This window comes from Trypanosoma equiperdum (assembly GCF_001457755.1).
Source record: "Trypanosoma equiperdum strain OVI genome assembly, contig: ctg_896, whole genome shotgun sequence".
In the NCBI taxonomy this organism is placed as follows: domain Eukaryota; phylum Euglenozoa; class Kinetoplastea; order Trypanosomatida; family Trypanosomatidae; genus Trypanosoma; species Trypanosoma equiperdum.
The window spans coordinates 43,581-63,184 of record NW_027124860.1 but is presented as its reverse complement, the minus strand read 5'-3'; the positions used below and the strand labels follow the sequence as shown (position 1 = coordinate 63,184).

The 19,604-nt window shown below is 49.4% G+C and overlaps 9 protein-coding genes across 9 annotated transcripts; all 9 read right to left on the bottom strand.

The window, feature by feature from the left end:
• Positions 1-166: 166 nt before the first annotated feature.
• On the bottom strand, positions 167-793 carry TEOVI_000435000 (uncharacterized protein; the record flags this gene model as incomplete). The annotated part of the gene is made up of 1 exon (XM_067227131.1): positions 167-793. The coding sequence occupies one exon, from the start codon at positions 791-793 to the stop codon at positions 167-169; it is 627 nt and encodes a 208-aa protein (XP_067083232.1).
• A 1,689-nt stretch (positions 794-2,482) lies between these two features.
• TEOVI_000434900 (hslVU complex proteolytic subunit, threonine peptidase, Clan T(1), family T1B) lies at positions 2,483-3,112 on the bottom strand (the record flags this gene model as incomplete). The annotated part of the gene is made up of 1 exon (XM_067227130.1): positions 2,483-3,112. One exon carries the CDS (start codon positions 3,110-3,112, stop codon positions 2,483-2,485), a length of 630 nt encoding a protein of 209 aa, XP_067083231.1.
• An 834-nt stretch (positions 3,113-3,946) lies between these two features.
• TEOVI_000434800 (RNA polymerase-associated protein CDC73, putative) lies at positions 3,947-5,032 on the bottom strand (the record flags this gene model as incomplete). The annotated part of the gene is made up of 1 exon (XM_067227129.1): positions 3,947-5,032. The coding sequence occupies one exon, from the start codon at positions 5,030-5,032 to the stop codon at positions 3,947-3,949; it is 1,086 nt and encodes a 361-aa protein (XP_067083230.1).
• Positions 5,033-5,505: 473 nt separating this feature from the next.
• TEOVI_000434700 (uncharacterized protein) lies at positions 5,506-5,862 on the bottom strand (the record flags this gene model as incomplete). Its single annotated transcript, XM_067227128.1, has 1 exon — positions 5,506-5,862. One exon carries the CDS (start codon positions 5,860-5,862, stop codon positions 5,506-5,508), a length of 357 nt encoding a protein of 118 aa, XP_067083229.1.
• A 762-nt stretch (positions 5,863-6,624) lies between these two features.
• TEOVI_000434600 (uncharacterized protein) lies at positions 6,625-9,507 on the bottom strand (the record flags this gene model as incomplete). The annotated part of the gene is made up of 1 exon (XM_067227127.1): positions 6,625-9,507. The coding sequence occupies one exon, from the start codon at positions 9,505-9,507 to the stop codon at positions 6,625-6,627; it is 2,883 nt and encodes a 960-aa protein (XP_067083228.1).
• Positions 9,508-10,184: 677 nt separating this feature from the next.
• Positions 10,185-11,657, bottom strand: TEOVI_000434500 (uncharacterized protein; the record flags this gene model as incomplete). The annotated part of the gene is made up of 1 exon (XM_067227126.1): positions 10,185-11,657. One exon carries the CDS (start codon positions 11,655-11,657, stop codon positions 10,185-10,187), a length of 1,473 nt encoding a protein of 490 aa, XP_067083227.1.
• A 363-nt stretch (positions 11,658-12,020) lies between these two features.
• Positions 12,021-15,599, bottom strand: TEOVI_000434400 (telomerase reverse transcriptase; the record flags this gene model as incomplete). Its single annotated transcript, XM_067227125.1, has 1 exon — positions 12,021-15,599. The coding sequence occupies one exon, from the start codon at positions 15,597-15,599 to the stop codon at positions 12,021-12,023; it is 3,579 nt and encodes a 1,192-aa protein (XP_067083226.1).
• Positions 15,600-16,074: 475 nt separating this feature from the next.
• Positions 16,075-17,868, bottom strand: TEOVI_000434300 (uncharacterized protein; the record flags this gene model as incomplete). The annotated part of the gene is made up of 1 exon (XM_067227124.1): positions 16,075-17,868. The coding sequence occupies one exon, from the start codon at positions 17,866-17,868 to the stop codon at positions 16,075-16,077; it is 1,794 nt and encodes a 597-aa protein (XP_067083225.1).
• A 397-nt stretch (positions 17,869-18,265) lies between these two features.
• Positions 18,266-18,907, bottom strand: TEOVI_000434200 (uncharacterized protein; the record flags this gene model as incomplete). The annotated part of the gene is made up of 1 exon (XM_067227123.1): positions 18,266-18,907. The coding sequence occupies one exon, from the start codon at positions 18,905-18,907 to the stop codon at positions 18,266-18,268; it is 642 nt and encodes a 213-aa protein (XP_067083224.1).
• Between the last annotated feature and the right edge of the window lie 697 nt (positions 18,908-19,604).

Sequence of the window (19,604 nt, the reverse complement as noted above, 5' to 3'; positions counted from 1 at the left end):
ACAAAGTCAGTAATCCCAAGACTGCGGGTCGGGTAGTGCCCCCACTGCAATCGGACTTTCATAACCCAACATCAAAATTTACACAACAAACACATCTGCAAAAAGAAAAAAAAAGAGAGGAAAGTTGCACATGACATCGCCTCTCTTCCCGAAAAGTGCTTGCCATTTACTCAAGCCCTCTGGCCTTTATGTCAAATATTTGCATGGTGAGGGCCCCGTTCTTAATATCTCCCGCCACTTTGTCGGATGGCAACGGGCGTCGGCGCATCACCTCCTCATCTTCCACTTCAATTGTTAAAATTCCAGTGGCCTCATCGAGAGACACCTGATGAGTACGCTGAACGACACCCTTCCGGGAGACGTGTGTGGCCCCTCCGCAAGTGCCAAAGCGGTGCTGAAGTGGATAAGACGGCATCTCTTCTGCAACATCATTATCAGCTTGATTCTCTCTCCCAGTTTTAGTGCCTTCAACTGACAGCACCTCCACCAATTCCCCCGTTTCAATGGAAATAAGGTAAGAGTGCCATGGACAGCGTAAACAAGGCACTCGTGAGGACCCGAGTTTTCCGTCTCCTGATGTCACAACAGTATCCATATCTTCTAAATCAACTATCTGACCCTCGCCAAGTGGTCCGGAGCCGTGATAACATGGACTATCGATGGCGTACAACTTTCCATGATGAAGCAAAACTGTGATAAACCGGTAGGGTTCCTCAAGAAGGAAGTGAGCGCGGTTGCGTTGTTGACGGAGCCGCTCATACGACCAACCGTCGTACATGTGCTTTTCCACCATGCGGCTTCACTCCTTACTACTAGTTTCCCCTTGATGCGTCTCTCTTCGTCTCTCGGGGAAAATGTTCTTTTCTCTTTCCTTCGTTTATTTTATTTCCTTTCCTATTTGACTCACCCTTACTCTGACCTACACATGTGAATGTTGAAACACCACGATAAAAGAGATAATGCTACTCTTACCACGAAGCAATGGAGGGAAGAAACGATAGTAACAACGTAGAAGCACAACAATATGAATGGCAAAAATATCATACAAAGACGTGCATAAATGCATCTATTACCACTACGTGGAAGAGCTGCTTGTCATTCATCTTCCTATCATTTCTTGACTTTCCTTTTATAATGTGAGGCAAATATATATATATTCACTACCCTCATTTATGCCCCTACAGTCCTTAACTGACCCTCAAAACACATCATTCCTGATGCAACTCAATGTTCATACAAAAATTTAAAAGCCTGCCGTTTCCTTCGCTTCCACACAGCAGCGACCCGTAGAGCGTGAAGGTCACCTAAACTTACGCAATACACCGCTCTCGCCCACTAAATATAAGAGGAACGGTAAAGTGCAGCCAGTTCGTTAGCATAAGTTCAACAACAAAATACACCCGAGTAACAGAAAATAAGAAAATGTAAGTAGACGCCCTTTTCTGATGGTTTAGATGGGATTTCACACAGAAAAAAGAGCATCATTTCATCCTCCGCCACCACTTACGACCAGTTCTGCATTTCTCTCTAGTGTGCTTAAAGTGACTAAGTTTCAGTTTCTTCCAAAACGGGAAACAAAAGTAAAAAAAACACAGGAAAGATCTTACGCGAAACTCGTACCTACGCCATCTCTGCTACAGTGACAGCATTGGGCTCTTTCTATGCGGTATATCCACCTCAAAGGTGGATTAATTAAAAAAGGAAAGCAAAGAGACAAACCGAAGAGAGAAGACAAAAGTAATGGGGGAAACCAAGGGGGAAATTGCATAGATCGCACTGTTTGAAATGAACAACGCTGGGCGCAGTTTCTTTATTATTATTTATTTTTTTTGCCTTTCTCTTTTTTTAAAAAAATTTGATGGTGATGTCGTTTACTCATTGCAGCCGTCGTTATACCGTGAGAGGAGAAATGAGTTCTACAGCCTCAACCAGTGGTTAAACCCGTTCCGGAGAGGAAGGAGAAGGGGAAGAAGTGCAATGGAACTACAAATAAAAGACAACAACGGAGAAATTCCTCGTGTGTGTGCGCGTGCGTGTGAATATCAAGAGAAGCATGAAGGAATAATTGTAGCACGAATGCCATGTGTGACGAGATGCACGAAGAAGTGAATGCTGGTTATGCTACAGATACGTACACATGCGGAACCACAACCACATTTTGGCACCCGACAACATAAAACATTTCTCCCCCAACACCTGCCGCCCTATCAACAACAACAACAACAAAACACGGACACCCACTCATACCGCAGTGGAGTGAATCGCCCTCTCCTGCTTCACTCGCCTCCTATCAGAGGCCCTTCAGTTGTCACATTCCTTTTGCTCTCTTATCTCACGTGGTCCACGCATGCTGCCACCTACTCGGATACACCGCTGCCCGAGTATATCACAGCGAACGTTCAAAACACTAGACACGCAAGCACAAATACATGTGCCTTCGGTCGATGGATCAAATTTACCGCCATGACTGCACTAACTTCGGTTACTCGCTAGTTTTCGCCGACGCTTCCGACCCTTCCTGCTTCTCGGATTTCCGCTTGAGTACCTCAACATCCCAGTGTTCGTTGCTGAAAACATCGATATCTGTGGCGATGCGCATCGCTTTCCGCGCGATTTTCTCCGCATCGTAACCGTCCACATCAATGAGCGCCCGTGCCGCTGCCTTCGCGAAGGTTCCACCGGACCCAATTGCCACAATTCCATCAGCCTCTGGCGTAATAACATTACCCTGTCCATCAATTTCCAGAGTCTCCTCAGCACTGCAAACAATGAGTGAGGCTTCCAACCGGCGAAGTGCGCGATCAGTACGCCACTCTTTAGCTAGCTCAACAGCCGCACGGGTAAGCTGATTTGGGAACTCACCAATTTTGTTCTCAAGTTTCTCCATAAGAGAAATCGCGTCCGCAGTGCTCCCCGCGAAACCAATGACAACATCATCATTAATGCGACGCAGCTTGCATGCACTGGATTTGGCGACAATGCGCTCACCAAGGGTAACCTGTCGATCACCGAGTAGCACAACCGTATCACCCTTGCGGACAGAAAGGATGGTTGTGTGACGTAGTTGACACGCTGCAGGGGAACACGTAGTGCGGCCGACACGGCGAAGCATAATGACGGGTGATAAAGTCGGAAAAGTATGCTTGAGTTACTGGTGTGCGCCTCGCTCCCTTCGTCGTTCTTGTGAATGTACGTATATTTATATTTTCCTTTTTTAAAAAAATCCTTTTATTTTCTTCGTCTGCGCCGAACTGTGCGAAGTTAAGTCTAAGCTTCTAAACCCATGCACACAAGACGTCAAAGTAATAAAACAAAAAAAAAAGAACAGAATACCGATTCACCAACGGAACGTACACAGAAGTGGTAAGCCCCTACAAACTACCGTATCAGCGCAACTGATATTTCAAGAGGCCCATCGGCAGGACACAGTGAACCAGCAATCAACTGCAGCTCCGACAGAAAGATTCTGGAAGACAATAAAATTATTCCCCACGCACTTTGTCTTCTCTCTTCATCGCGGACTCCCGCCCCTCTCCCATGCACACACACACACAACCGCAACGCCAATCACATCACTCTTTTTAAAGCACACTACGTGCGCATACACATGCTTTTAAACATCCCCACTCTCTCTCTCTTCCCTTCCCTCTCTGCTCCTTTCCCTCACCTTTATAAATAAATAAATAAATAAATATATATATATATATATATATTTATATATATATATGCTCCCTTATCTCTTTCATCAGAAAGAAAAAAGAAAAAAAGAAAATGACAAAGCCATTCGCAGTGAAACAACAAAAAGGAAATTAACCACTTCCTGAAGGTTTAGCCGACCCCGATTCCTCACGCTGTGGGGGAAGTAAAAAGTTGGGCGACTTCGCCTCCCTCTCACTCTTGATCAGTACAGCCCGATTATTGCAATTGATGGGGGTAAAATCAAAAGCTACGGCTGGTCCGGCGGGACGGTGAACAACTTAAAGAGGGGATGTGTGTCCAGAAACAGGTACAAGTGCTCCCAAAAGGCAGACGCCTGGCGAATGTGAGTGTGCGACTTCACAACGCGGCGTGTCAACTTCAACGGAGTAACATGCCACTCCTGAAGGGCCTTGGGTGGTTTATCCTCCTCAAAGTAAGGTAAAAAACCACACACACGCTGAAAAAGTCGGCTCACACACAAGGAAGGAACTTCGTCTGGAAACCAACGGTTAAATTGCCACTCATTGCCGTCTACGATGCACGCACAGACATGGTTCCAGTTCTTTACCTGTTTTGGTCCATTCACAACACGAAACTCTCTGTACGCTACACGGTACTTGTCCGCATCTAGGAAGCTTCCCGGTTTGACAGTGATGTGCTTCGGCGCGTCTTCAACGTTCATGTCGCCCGTTACGGGGTTCAAGAACCGTGAGGACGGCTCAACGTAAACACCATCCTCCAAGAAATCTTTGATGTTGATCACCTGAAGTACAGAAGAAACAGAAGGCGAAATGAGAATCAGGGGGACAAAGTTAAGTTTCCGGTTCCTCTGCGAATGATACTCCGGCACCATGAATCCAGGATTGATACGAATCCCATTCCCAATTGAACGAAGAATATTGTTAGCCCCCGCACTTCCTGCCGCCGCAGCGGCAGAAGCAGAGGAAGTGAGGTTGTTCCTTCCGCCTCCCTCGCCGTTCAAGGCGGCGTGAGCGCGATAGGCCTCGTAAAAGTTCGGTCCCTCGTGCCTCGGTAGTCGCGGGTTCTCGCCTCGATCACCAACTAGGTTGCGTAGGGTTCCCGCCGTGCCGTAACGACTGACAATGGGTGCAGCGTGAAACCCCTCCTCAGTGGAAGTTTGCGGCTGAAAAAGATCAGCAGTTTCAGCCTCAAAAGCATTTGCTCCGCTCCGGAGGTAGTGCAACAAGTCAGCAGGGAGTTCGCAACCCCCAGGGAGGAATTCTGAGGGAACAAACTCTTCTGGGAGCGGTTCAGTGCTATCCATGTTACATACCTCGTCCACAAGACGACCCCAGTCCTCGCGAAGACTCATTGGTTCGCGAAGACTTGGAGGGGAACTGTGAGCACTTAAAAAGAGGCACAGATGGCGTGGTGAAAAATTGAAGAGTGGGCGGGTAAACATTATGTGCGTTCACAGCGGCAGCACCGGGAGGAAGAGGGGGAGATGATAACAGACGAAGGGTCCGTTGAAGAATTGTGGAAAGTGGGGGGAGATGCGAAAACTAAGAAACATAATTCGAAATTGGGTATATGATGCCCACCGCGGGGTACAGAAAACGGAGTACCTCGGCATTCTTCACCAAACAATGTGGAAGAGCAAAAATACATCAGAAAGTCGCATCATTTCGAACAGACTCAAAAAGAAGGGGAACCCACTGCTTCTCTTCTGTCTCATCATGCCTTCCACTGGAAAATAACGAATGCGCGCGCCCATTTAACTCTACTGTACGTGTCTAGGGAAACTAGGCCACAAAAAACACCACCCCGCAGCAGCAAACACCACCACTATACCCCCAGATAGCCCCGTAACTGACTCAGTAGGGGTAAAAGAATTTCTCTGCCTTGTGGAAAGTACATCATTGCTGCCACTGCAAGCACCGCCAAAAGTGCGAAAACAGAAACGCACAGCGCCACCCTACGGCAGCCACCACACAGACCCCCTCCCCTCAGCTCCTCCTCAAGAAGTGCTGCCCGCAGTTCCTGACGCCTGGTACTCCTCCCTATCTTGGCTGTGGAGTCATACCCTGTAACCTGAACGGGTTGTAACCGCTTCCGGAGTGGAACACCTTCCCCCTTTACTCCCGTCACATCATGTTTCGGTACTGACAGTGCCTCGAGATAGTCAGTGCCGCCACGGGGCATTATGGTGGCACCAGTGCCTTCTACACTATCCTGTCTCGTTTAGCACCCTCCTGATTTTCCCTTTCGGGCCTGCTTCTCTTCTCTATATTGTGTTCAGAATAGTGAAATGAGCACCACACAAGGTAGGCACGCTTCCAGAGTATTGGGGTGTTTCCAAAAACGGTGAAGAAAGGAAGATAAAAGCAAACCATCCAAGCACCAACACGGGCACAAACATATTACACTACACAACGTCAACCAGAAACAGCGAGGAGACAATGGCGCGTGTGTACGTGAAGGGGAGGGGAGACGAAGAAAGATCATTCAGAAGTAATTACAAACATGGGGACAGGGAAAGGCGTTTGTGGGAGTCAGTCCATGGCCGTAGGGTGAACTGATTGGCGACATGGACCATGAAGCACAACGCAAGCATACCCACGTATTCACAACAGGTGAACATCAGAAAGTGGGAAGGGGGAATTCTACAAAGAATAAAAGCAGGAATAACGGGGGAAAGAGAAAGGGGGAAACAGTTGCAAACGTCAAATCTGTTGTGTCTGTTGCGTCACCCACCCACACGCATAAAAATGAAGTTGAGCCTCATTTTCGGCACCTAGGCCAGCCAACGCGATAATGCGGAAATAGAGTGATCAGACGTAAACATAAAGTGATAATATAACATCTAACAGCACGAAGGTACAGATAACATAGTGGAGGAAGCGCCCACACTTCCCCTGGCTTTGGCGACGCTGCATGCCTCTTCAAACAACTCACACCTCCCACCTACTCTGCCTTCCTAGCCTTATCCAGCCACCGCCGCAGCGTAGAGTGTGCCTGAGACGCCCCTCTCTTGGGTTTTGTGGCTGGATTTGGGGGACTACTGGCAACGGGAAACAAACCGGACTGGCTCCTCCTTGACTCCCGTCCACTGTTAAAAAATAATGAGTGTCGTCCACTAACAAGCCGTGGTAGAGACGAAGAAAACGACATAGGTGAAGCGAAGCTCGGAGGAACGGCACTGCTTGTCGGTACGTCGAGGATACGAAACCTCACCACTAGTGACGTTACAATACGGCAAACACTTATCCACATTCGTTGACGCTTTCCCTCGTCTCGGTGAAACTTAACAAACTCTCGCTGTCCAACTGGAACCAACAGTTTACTCGTTGAAGGGAGAAGCTGAGACCTCCGTGCAGGACGCTGTGGTTTACTGCTGCTACCCGGCGTATGCTTCATCTTTTCCGTTGCACCTGACGTGCTTTTTTCAAGTCCATCGGTTTCGTGAGTCGTGGCAGTTTCACTTGTCGTCAGTTCGCCATCGCTGGAGTATCCTCCCTCTTCCTCCGTACCACACTCGCAATTGAGGTACACCTCAACATCAGAAGCGGTGTCCACAATTGCCTTCTCACACGCCTGATCTTTCTCGTCAGCGGCCTCTTCGGCTACTTTACGTGACGCCGTGCTTCGCGGACGGCTGTGACGGGCGGATTTTTTGATGACCGTGTTTGTCGTCAAAATGTGAGAACTGACGATACTCTGGCTGCGGCTCCGGCCTTCAGGTTGCTTGTTAACCTCCCCCTCCTCAGGCACGGGGCCTAAGGCAAGGCAGCCTATTGAGGCCTCAGATTGACACCGTAGCCGCTGCTCGATATCATGCGATGCAAATGACGGAACACCCGCTACCAAACGCGCATACCCAACGAAAAGCGTAGCCAGCACCCACAGCATAGCAGTTGGATGGGGTTTTTGACAAAAGGTTGAAGGGGTGTAAAAAGTGTCAAGATACGAACAGTGGGAGAGTAATGGAGGGAAAAGACCATCCACTGTTTGCTTGTGAATAAGTTGGACAAGCTCCTGGAAAACTACTGTTGATGATTCATTCCCTTCCCGCAGCAGTTCGATACATTTTGTCAGAGAAGTCGCACGACTTGGATTTGTCGAGGCCGCTGAACCACACATCACATGCTCTGCGCCCCTGGTGTTGTATATAGAATCCAATGTCCGCACTAACTTACAGAGAGCACTGACACTGAAATCACCAGCATCAGACCCCAGTTCAATCTTCCTTACAGCCTTCCAAGAGTGGTCATTTTGATCCTTCATCAAAGAGTTAATCCAGGCTACCAGAAGTGACTCGAGGGAGCAGCGCGCGTCCACAACACGTTCGTAAGCTTGCGTGCCCTGACCAACACACGAAGTCTCAATGGAACGCAGGCTGTGAGCATGCCTTTTCATCGATGCTGGGAAAACCGGGCACCCTGAACGGCACGAAAATGTTTTTGCCAAACGTTCCCACCGTTTACTCTCCTTCTTGGCGTCCCCACACATAGCGCGGTAGTTTCGCAACGTGGAGTCCAGCGTCCGGAGATCAAGCATCTGCTTTTCAACTAGCTGCATGGAGAGTGATTCGATTTTCAACTTCATCACCTCAGCCCCCTTTCGCTCTTCCTCGAGTCTCTCCTCCAGCTCCCTTATTGTTTCTTTACTATTACTCTCGCTAATAGAGAAGCGCACATTCGATTCCTTCAGAGACACTCTCAGCTCCTCTAACTTCGTTTGTACAACAAGGCGCCGCCATCGCAGGAAGCTACCCTCCACAACCATCCTCTGACGGACGCGCTTCAGGTATGCTACTACGTTGTCTCGGAGAATTCGGTTGCGCTGCACAACTGCTCGCCATGCTCGAAAAGCACTCCTTTTGCTGGCTTTTTCAATTTGCTTGACTGCAAATTGAAAAATATCCCCACGGCTATTCAACGCACTGTTCAAGTCAGTGACCCTATCAGAAAGATGCAACTCCGCCCTGCGACTCAGAAGATACTCATCCGACCACAAACGCAAGCCAAAGTAGTCAGCTGCTGGTACAAAACTGGGGTAACTGGGGGGTTCACGTCCACCCATATAAGGTGATTGCTTGAAATTTGTCGGAGCGAAGAGTCCCTTGAAGACAACGTCCCGAAGAAGCGGCCATAACGTCGCATAACGTGTATCACGCGAAAGAACTTCATTTAGTAGATGCGACGCCACACTAACAAGCAAACGGTTCGGAGGCACATCCGTACCCCTCCTTTCCCGTTCGGAGCGGGGCCCTAATGCAGTTATCAACACCTCATGAAGGCTCATCTCCGCCCACTGAATGGGGCACCGGAACCCTGAGGATTCAAAGGGGACGGGGAACCCTCGCGGCGGCTCACCCGCTTTGGATTCAGAGGCGTCCACACGGTTTCTAGGCGTAACACCTTTAGAGGGTGAGCCCCCTGGATAGCGGCCACTACGAACGTCATCGGGCATGCGGCCGGCACTGGAAGCGAGTGAAATTAACTTCACTGGAGCCATTCCCGACCCTGTACATGTTTGTTTTTTCTCTGTAGGCCGTAAAAAGCATGGTTCTGGTATCCTTTCAATAGGTGGGTCAAGCACACTGGGAGGGACGATCCCTTCGGTGCCTCCAACAAGCCCCTCTACGATGTTGTCAACCTTGGCGCGCAACATCACCCGCTCTTGTTTGTGTCTCATCTGCCCACGAGCCTCTATTTCCCTTATCCTTGCGTTAACTTCCATCGCTTCACGCTGCATCCTTCGTGCCTCGCGACGCACGTTGGTGTACACCGGTGCAGAGCTTCTTAACCTCTCCTCATGGTGACCACTGGGACCAGATGGATTCATATTGCTTCCTATCTGTTCGGGCAATGATCAATCCCTTGCCTTTTCCCCTTTCTTTTTCGTCTCAGGGGAGAACACCAGTGTTCGCCCCTTGATGTGCTGCCGCGCAACTGTCTCTCGCAACCCAGTTGGCTGTCAAACACGGGGAAAGGAACTAATGAAGCAACAACTAAAAGTATTTTGTACCTTTGGGGGACGGAAATATATATATGAAAGTTTATATATGTAAAAGAAATTGAAAGAAGAGGGACATAAGTGGGAAAAAAGCTTGGGGCGAATGAGTACCAACCAAAAAATTTAAGCACGAGGGTAACACCGACATGCCACGCAAACACGGCGGGGGGACAAAGAGGACATAGAAAAACATGCGGCTACTTAAGGATACGCCTATCTTCGCTCTAACACTACATCAACCAACCAGGGAAACTGGACGGAGCCGCACTCTCTTTCTTTCTCTGTGTTCCCTCACCTTCTCCGTCGCCCGCCTTAATTTATGACGCATAAAGATACATTGGAGTTACAAAGCAAACCTCTAGGACAGCGTATAACGAAATACGCTAAGATAACTTAAGTCAATAACACGAAGGAGAGTGTGTGCGGCAGAGCGTGACGGGATGAAAGAATGTAAGGGAGTGAAAATTGAAAATAAAATGAAAAACAAAAACACGGGTGCCACCTCACTAGAAAACATTTGTAGCGTAACCTGTGCTACTTATTACATACAACGTCTTACCAACAGTTTCTACTACAGAATCGTGGAAAGACAAGATGTCCAGCAGGTTCAGTAGCTTGTCGTTGTCCAATTTCCTCAGCTCTTCTCTGTAGCGGACGGGAAAGTTGCTGTGCATTGTATCGCTTTTGTTGCGAACAAAAGTGTCCTGAGCCTCAATTGATACAATCAGCTTACTCATGTTATCATGATGCTCCTGTATCTCATCCTGCACACTCTGCACCAGTGCCTGCATGGAGCGCAGCGCTGTATCATACTTGGGCGTACGCAGCGCAGCAGTTGCCATGTCTAGGCGACGAATGAGCTCACGCTTCATTCTATCGATATCTAAACGTTCAGTCTTCAATGCAGATTGGACCTCAGTGCGAAGTGCTTCACAATCCACTTCAAAACGGGCAAGCCTACGATTGACCTTGTCCTGGAGTGACTGCGCCTCGTTGGTTTTTTCCTCTAACTCAGCTTTCTTTTCCTCAAGAAGGCCACTTAGTACCGCATTTGCCGAAGCGAGCTTTTCCACTTCCCCCTGCATTTCTAACCGTATCTGCGTCCGCAAAAGCTCCAGTGCTGCGGCAGGGTCATCTCCCAATAAAAAGTTGAGACCATTGCCCTGTCTAGACATGAAGGCATCGTTTAAGGACTGCTGGCGCGCATTTACTTCAACAACTTGGGCCCGGAGCATGTTTATAACGAGTAGGTGATAATCAGGGAGGAGAGCATCACGCTCAGTCTCTTCCATTGCCCAAATATTGCTTCGCTGGTCTTCTTCCGCTAAAGTTAACGAAGAAATAGCATATGTGATCTTATCGGCACCCGCAAAAGATTTGCTACGCTTAGACTTTTTGCCTTTCTTTCCTCTCGAATTCCGCCCCCCTTTTCCCTTCGTGCTCGTGCGTCCACTGCCTCGACTTAAACGAGACCCCCGCCGAGATGACCCCTTCGATCCCCTGCTTGAGGGCCTCCCAATCGATGAAGGTCGCTTTTTCCCTCCTTTCGCCCCACCTCTTGATTTGGGGGACTTGCCCCTTTTCCCCACGCTGCCACCACCTGTGCTCTGAGACGTCAGAGAAATCGAACCAGTTGCCTTCCCCTTCAATGATCCCTTCCGCGCCCCTCCTGAGGGGTTTGAGGCAGAAATCGGTGGTCTGCCCGTCGCCTTGCCCTGCTTCGCAGATTTCACCTTTATCTGAGGAAGTAAAGACGGTGCGCTACTGGTCTTCTTGCCAGCCGATTTCTTGGAGGATTCACTCCTTTTTCGGCCTCTGTCCAAATTGCGTAGGGTCTGCGCGGAGGCACCAATGGATGACGCCGACTGACTTATTGTCATGGCTGATTTCACGAAAGAGTCAGCATCGTCACTTGCCCGTTTTCGGTTGTCAATCCACTGCCCAACGCATCCAGCATCCTCCACATCCTTGGACTTCATTATTAGCGTCTCCGCCAGCTGTTACCTCTTTTTTTTATTGTATATTTCAACACTTTCTACCCTTCCTGTAGCTAGTGGGTTTCCTTTCACTCAAAGTTCGTTTTCCTCCCACCTACTTATAGGAATGTACTAATTGCTAACGGAGAGAGAGACACGCACGAGCGAAATCGAATATAAGTAAGGGAAAGACATTTTTTTTCCGCACAATAAAATAAGGGAAAACCAAAATCGTACCGGTGCCTCGAGGAAGCAGCAAGTGGTCGCAACAAAATTAACTGCAAACATCAAAAGGATGTAGGTTGGTAACAAAATAAAATAAAAAAAGACGCTTGTGCGTGCGCGTGAAGGAGAAAAGCTTGCATTTCATGCAGAGCGCGTCGCACATCCCTGAAACCGCACAGTTTCGACAGGTCTGAAACGCACTGCCGCAAGACCCCTTGAAACTACGCCATCACCGCCCTCCACCAGCAACAAATCAGCTGCAGAGGGAAGAGAAGATTCCATTTGATTATTCCTGTTGATCCTAGATCCCAGTTCTCCCATTTTTCGTTTTAAAACCGCCGTCATTAATATCAGGAACTTTTTCTTCCCCACGCTCGACATCCTGCCGATCATGAACGCCAGCCGCTGATGGAGTGTATGGTAGAGCGCGGCGGAAATACAAAGTCGTACTTCAACATCAGTAACGTCGCAAAAAGAACCCAGCCGCTGCAGGTCAAAGGAATGTTTCCGCACCAGGCGACGCAGCGTAGCAGTCGCAAGGGCAAGAGGTTGTAATATAGTGCGCACATGCGGCCTAAAAAAGGCAGCGTTGGCCTTCAGTTTGTCCAAGAAGAAGCGGGACCAGAGCAGACCGATCTCGTATAACGTCTGCACCACACGGGACTTACTGTTTATTTGTCGGCAGAGTGCCGTCATCGGCGTTCGAAGTCGAAGTATCCTGATAAAACGTAGTGAGGAAAGTAGTGGCTCACACCCTGTCCTGGGACGCACGGCGAGATATGGCATCATCTTGGCCAGCCGCGCCCAGTCCACTGCAAACTCCAAGGTTACCGGATCCCAAAGGAGCCCACACCAGCGTACGGGTTGGCCACAAGTCACTCTTCTCAATTTCTCCTCCTGGCAGAAGAAACCAATTTCGGACCAACCACTGCGTAAAGCGTCTTCGCACCGTGACGCTGCAGCACGAGAGAGTGTTACCACCAGTACATCATCCACGCGACGCAGCAACAGCGCTGGTTCCTCGTGTTCAGAGAGAATACTGGAAAGGGCCGCATCAACTCGCTCGAGAAGTTGATCACAAAGCAACATCGCCACAGCAGATCCTTGATTTATACCCATACGCTGTATGTACATCTTGCCGTTCAGCATCACGAGGTGCGACTGCAGATGTTTCTGCAGCACACTTCTTATCTCCTCGCCGCTTACCAAGGAATCGGAGCCTACCGACTGTTCCTCATAAGCAATGCATCCTCGAGCAATACCATAGAGAACGCCTTCTTGTACGTACCTCCCGGGTACAAGTTTGACACGTTTGCTCAACTGTAGCTTCCGGTGCTTGACAGTCGAACCATTCGTCTCCTTCATCGACGATAATTGACTTTCTGCATGACTACTTCTAGTCTTTTTGCTAACATTTTTGACCGTAGTCAGCGTAACAACGGTCAGCTTAAGTGAGTAATAAGTCTCGTGCGTGACGAGACCCCGCATGATATTCACTACTGCCTCCTGCGGTAAATGGTCGTAACACCGCGCGGCGTCGCCACGCACCATTGTTACGGCAGTAGCATCCGCCAACAGCGCCGCTGATGTTTCACCCTGTACCAACGTGGGTATGGTACAAAACTGCCTTGCGCATTGAATAAATGACCGCACTTCAATATATTCATCATTGTGAGATCCAATGGCGCGTTGCCTTGCCCCTGTTGTAATACGTCGCTCCTCCACCCCCGCATCAAGGCACCGCAAAGCATCCCGTAAAACAGCAGAGTTAGGGGACGGCCACATGGCTTTACCATCCGTTGCCAAATACTTCCCCGCCTTTGCAAGGGCTGAAGCAAGCGTTGACGACCCAACCCCGTCGGCAGCTTTCAAAAGCGAGCGCTGCCAGCCAAACCGAGGACGGGCGATGGGCCGCAGTTTACTACCATCAACTAAAAAACGGACATCCGAATATAAAAGTGGTGAGGAACTGTCACGGAGTTTGCAAACATCGCTTACGCCGCCACTGTCATCACCTACCGGCTGTGACGAGGGTCCTATCAGTTGCATCAGTCCTTCGGAAGTCACACGCTCCAGCGCCATTGGCGGTAACCCCGCGTGCCCCCTCATTTGTGGGTCTGATAAAGTATCGGAGCGCATTCTTTTTACGCGACGAATGCACACACGTCGCATTTCACGACGAGTGAGGCGTACCCAAACAGCCCTTGGTATGAAAAAAAATATATACGGGCTTTTAGAGGTACAAGCAACATGGAACGAACGACGGATCAAAAATGGTACCACGCATTGATAGAGGAAGAGCACAAGCTGCAGGAACACTCGCTGCTGAATCATGGACCGCCGCTTTCGTGCAGGCTCCTTCGTGTAGAAACCACGTAGCCAAGGAATCCTCGAAACGGGCACCCCATCCAAGAAATGACTCAAAAGAAATACCTCATGTCTTCCGCAGCACAACCAATCCACAGTAACCTCGCGCAACCTTGTCAGCACAGTTCCTTCTTCACCCCAAAATTTAACCCGATCGGCAGTTACCGCACCGCCAACAAAACGTGGAGGGACACGCCACCACATCATGTTAAAGAGAGTTTCCAGATACGAAGCCACAACGGGCTCCGGCACAGTCAGCTCACCAACAGGAATCGCGCGCATCTTATTCTCCTGCCCGGCGGTCTGCGCCTTCTGAGAAATGCTGGTAACAGATTTGCCACGTTTTTCCAAGAATTCGGTATGTTTTATCGCAGCCCCGCGTATGTTCATACGGCACACGCTCCCCAGCGCACAGTGCAGCACATGGATGAGATACTCCTTGACGGTTCCATTACCAGACACAGCGTCGTCGTGAACAGGCAACAAAGTGTACGGGAAAACGGCATTAACTTGATTTCTAGCCTGCGCCAAGACAACACAACTATCGCCGCAGCAATTCGTGGCGGAACCTGTGGCGACGCCGCAGAGACGCTGAGAAATGTCCCTATCGGACGAGGGAGAGCAGCTCGATTTGTGATGCTCTATCCACAACTGTTCCAGGATGAGAGTAACGGCATGGCGAGCATCCGCGGTACTCCTCAAGGGTGACTGTTCAACAAGATGCAGGCGAGGAACATTTAAACGATACAATGCCACAGGGGATGATGTCCCCTCGATACAGAAGCAGTGAGGGTCATTCTGCGTTAGTGTTTCAGTCCGTGACACCTTTAATTTTCCCTCCCACCAGCCAGCACCTGGCTGACGCTTCACCGCGCAGGAGGCGCTACGCTTCAGAGGGGGGCCCAACACCTGTAGGCCACCACCAGACGCCTCAAATTGCACAACTATAGGGGCCCAGAGTACGATGAAACTGACAGCTGTTGGCCCAATCTGCGAGAAGAGAGCGTCCCAAAAGGGGTGCTTCAGTACTGAGGAAGTTAGCGGCCTCCCATGAAAATGTGTTGGCACCGATGGCTGCGGATGGTCTCCATCCATTTTATTACTACACGAAGACAGTACCGCGACAGAACGTACGGACCGCTGGGGTGGAGGCGCGGACCGTGAAACATACACTACAACATGAAAGTTTCCCGTCGGGGGCACAACGACAACGTTCGAGTTTGAGGGAGGTAAAGTGGTGGAATTTTCCTGAGGTGTGCTCCAACGCAGCTGCAAACCGATATAGTTATGCAAGAAGTCCTTTAAACTAAACGGACCGTCATACCCCGGCACAGAGGGGAACATTTGTGCCATGTAGTCGGCTGTCCAACGTTAGTGGAAATATTGGCACTACGTGCAGTCCTGAGCGTTTTTTCGCCCCCTTTTTCGACTTTCAGTGGCCCCCTTCCCTTGTCCCATTATGCCATTTGCGGGATATTATGCAGTAGGAGACAAAACGACGACTGAAGTAGATCACGAAAAAGGTACCTTAACACTAGCACATACAAAAGTTAAAAACATTCTGAAAAGTTTAAAACAGTTATGCAGACAGAAACAGCATTACTTTTCCTTCGCACATCTGGCTTCACCCTCCCCCTGCTTTACACTTTCCATTTTATTGTTGCTTCTTCGTCAGGGCACATGAAAGTAAGTAAAAATACGCGCTGATATCAGTGGAGGGGAGTTTCAAATGTGTGGCGGTGCGCTCAGCAACGAAAGCAAAAGAGATGGAGAGCCAAATAAGAAAAAAAGGTCGCAACTAACAACCAGAAAATGCTGTTTCGTGATCCTACAGTGTAACCGAGACATTTTCGTATATTGCCTCCACAGCCTTGAAGCAACTTGATAAAGGAGGGGCATTGTAGAACACTACACCACCCACATGATTCCTGGCCCTTGTCACGCACAACCATGTGTAGCTCGGGAGCAACACCCACAGCTCATTTGCTCCGCGCAATGTTATACTCGTGTCGGAAGTTACTCCATTAGTGTCAGCGGAGGTACGGGCACCAGCGCACTCGATTGCCCGGTGCTCCCCAAAATCATGAGAGCCTCTACGTTCAGCGCGAACACATTTGATGAATTTTCGCATGGGGGCTGACAGGGAGAACTGTACACTCCGAAAGTAATCCTGCAGTGATGAGCCGACCAACACCCCGTCACACCACACAGTGAACTGAAAGGTTGACTTTGTATTGGGCAACTTCCCAGCCCCAGATAAAGGATCAACAAAGCACGGTGTTGCGTTAGACGAGCTGTGACCGGCAGCGGGGGAGAGGGTGTTTTGATGTCCCTTAACTCGGTGTGCATCTCCACCATCGTTGGACCCAGGCGCACGGCTGGGGGCGCACACGCCGCTGCTTAGGCAATCTGCCACGCAATCCGTAAGCTTTTTACACGCACTCAGGAGGGGTGTGTACATTGTGTCGTAAAGGCCTTCGTCACAAACTACAACAGTCAACAGGCTCTCAGCGCGATACACACAACAATAAAATGGGACCTCTCCCACAAATATGGTGAAGCTTGGCAGTTCGGGATCCATAAGAAAAAGACATATGAGCTGAGAGATCATGTCCTGAGGGGCGTTTGATACAACTACTTTCAACGTTTTGCCAATGAACACAGCATAACGGCAGCTAGTCCACAGCAAGCGCTCCTCCGCACCTTCTACAGCTGGCTCAGAGTCGGTGTGATTTGGAATACCGTGGCATTCTTTTCCCCAACAAGAGGTGTGCCTCCTCTTTATACTCGAAGATAAGAACGAAAGATGGCGTAACACTATGCTGTGACACATGAATTGGACATCTGACGGAGTTGCACGCATTACAGCGGGAAAAGTCAGCAGACCCCCCGTTGCTGCTAACGTCATCAGGTGACGCTTCCAACGCTGTACATTATGCAAGGTGCTTCTAGAGCTACCCATCGCATCGATTGAAATTATTGACGAAGAAAGGGAAGAACGTCTTGACTCTGCTTGTGACGGCGGTTGCAGGTCACCAGATTTCGGGACAGTGTGGTGATTAGCATCAGGATCAACAACTAGCACAGACGTTTGCAGTAGCGTAGCAAACTTCTCAAAGTGGGTTCGTAACGCGGCACGCGCCACACCGCAATCCTCACCCGAGGCCACTTCCCGGGGATTGTTCACTAGCGCAGAAACACTCCCCATGCCATATCGCAGAACGAAGGCATCAAACCCTAGATGTACGAGCGGCAGCACCACAGAAGCGTTATAAGCAGGAGTAGTTTCAACAGCAATCCAAAGATCTGCAAACGGGTTGCAAAGAGTAATGATGGAATGGCTGAGGCGTATTTCCTCCACTGGTGATTTCGCCCGTGAAGACAAGGGGATGAAGCGCTCCATTAAGCACGTCATGCCGATGCAGAAACCTACTTGGTTCATCTGCTGGTCGGGATGAGTTCGTGCGGGGTAAAAAAAGATGACGTTATCAATGGCCCGCTCCTCCTTCCCACCTGAAAGAGTGGGGCAATATATACACAAGGTGATGAGGCACGGTTCATTGTCTTTGCTCGCGTTGCTGCTTAGCGAATTCGACGCTACAATATCACCGAGTAGGTGCATCACTGTCCTGCATCTAATTTGTAGGTGGTGACAATTTTTTTTTTTAATCACGATTTTTTATTTTTGGTTTGTTGGTGCAGTTTTTGGCAAAAAAAAAAAAGAGGGGAAAGAAAATGCACTGCGCTGGCACTCTCACAGGTGAAAATATCGGACAAAAACAATGACAACAATACGAAACGCCTGCGCACGACACAACGACAAGTCCTTGTGAACAAGTAATGCAAACACGGTAGTGAAAAATGTCTGTTAGTAGCGGGTTATATTCAATGCACCGCTTCTAACCTCCACAGTCTGTGGGAATACCGTTACGAAACGTGTGATACGAGGAAAGTAAAATAAAAAAAGAAAGCTAGACGCAGTCACCACCTAATGCCGTCTCCCTCACCCACTATACCAACTACTTGTTCACCTCCCCCTTCCTCAGGGGAGAAACGTCGAACTCCTTCCATGCATCGATTAGCTCGTTCACGTTATTACCCAAACCCGACGGTCCGCGCCGAAGAACCCGCTCGACACCACACCGAAGTTCCACACGGGCGGCCGGGTGCGAGAGCGATTGCTGCTGCCCATGAGGGGCGTCGCTGCCGTCTGTAGAGGCACATTCACTATTGTCATGGCTCGCCGGTGGCCATAATGTGTAGGATTCCTCCGGAACGGAGGCAACAACGGGCGGCGGCGGTGGCGGAATACGCGAAGCACAAAGTTCCACAACGGCGCGAAAAGCCAATGGTTCATATTGTGCCAACAACTGTTGAGAGCGAGGAAGAAGCATAACATTTTGCCGCCCTAATTCATTGCGGAGGTGCTGCCATCCCGTTCCATGCTCGCGGGCGGCGCTGTCGACGTTTTTCCGGACGATTGCACGCTCCCAGTGCGCCTGCTGTTCCACACGGTACCGCGTTTGTGTGCGCATGAGAAAAAATAGTCGCTTTAGTCCAACCTTTCTTTCAAGACGTGCGCGGCCCCGCAGCATACTGCGGATACGGTCAAGCTCCAACTTCGCCCTGTAGTGTTGGACACATACAGTACGCCGCAACATGTTTGATCACACAATTGGTGACAACTGCGTGATTAATACGAGTTAACGAGAGACGGTCGCAGCCACTACTACTTCTTTTGCTGCGATCGCCACACCAATTGCCGGGTGTTCAAAGCTCGAGCGTAACTTAAAACAAAGTGAAGATGAGGGTACTTTGCTGAATGCGGGACAAAAAAAAAGGCGTGGTAACACCGCTACCCTCGCTAATGAAAGAATGAAAAATGGGGGAAACAGCTTCTGTTTCTCTCCTCACTTTTGCTGTGTTTCTGCACTACCACTATACCTCGCACTAGCAATACATACTTTTATGTATATACAATCAGAATAGGTGAAAAAATAAAGAAAAAAGGGTTTGTAAACAGTTACCTCCATGATATCACATAGCAGAAATGAAATGCGACCGAGCCACCCACAGGAAAAGGGAGCAGATACAGAATTTGCCTCTACTACCCACTGCTTACCTGAGGGAACAAAAGTAAATGGTATAAGAAGAAGGCGAGAAAAAAGTAAAACAAATCAAAAATGAAACATATGTGCATACTGTGGAGTAACGAGAAAAGAGCATGAAAATGTGTGAGTCACATGCCCGTATCCTTCCGCTGCTTACGCTTCTTCCTGATCCTGGATGTTGAAGTACTTCAACTGGTATGTGTCCTTCCCCTTTGCGAGAATACGAATCCAATCACGGAGGTCCTTT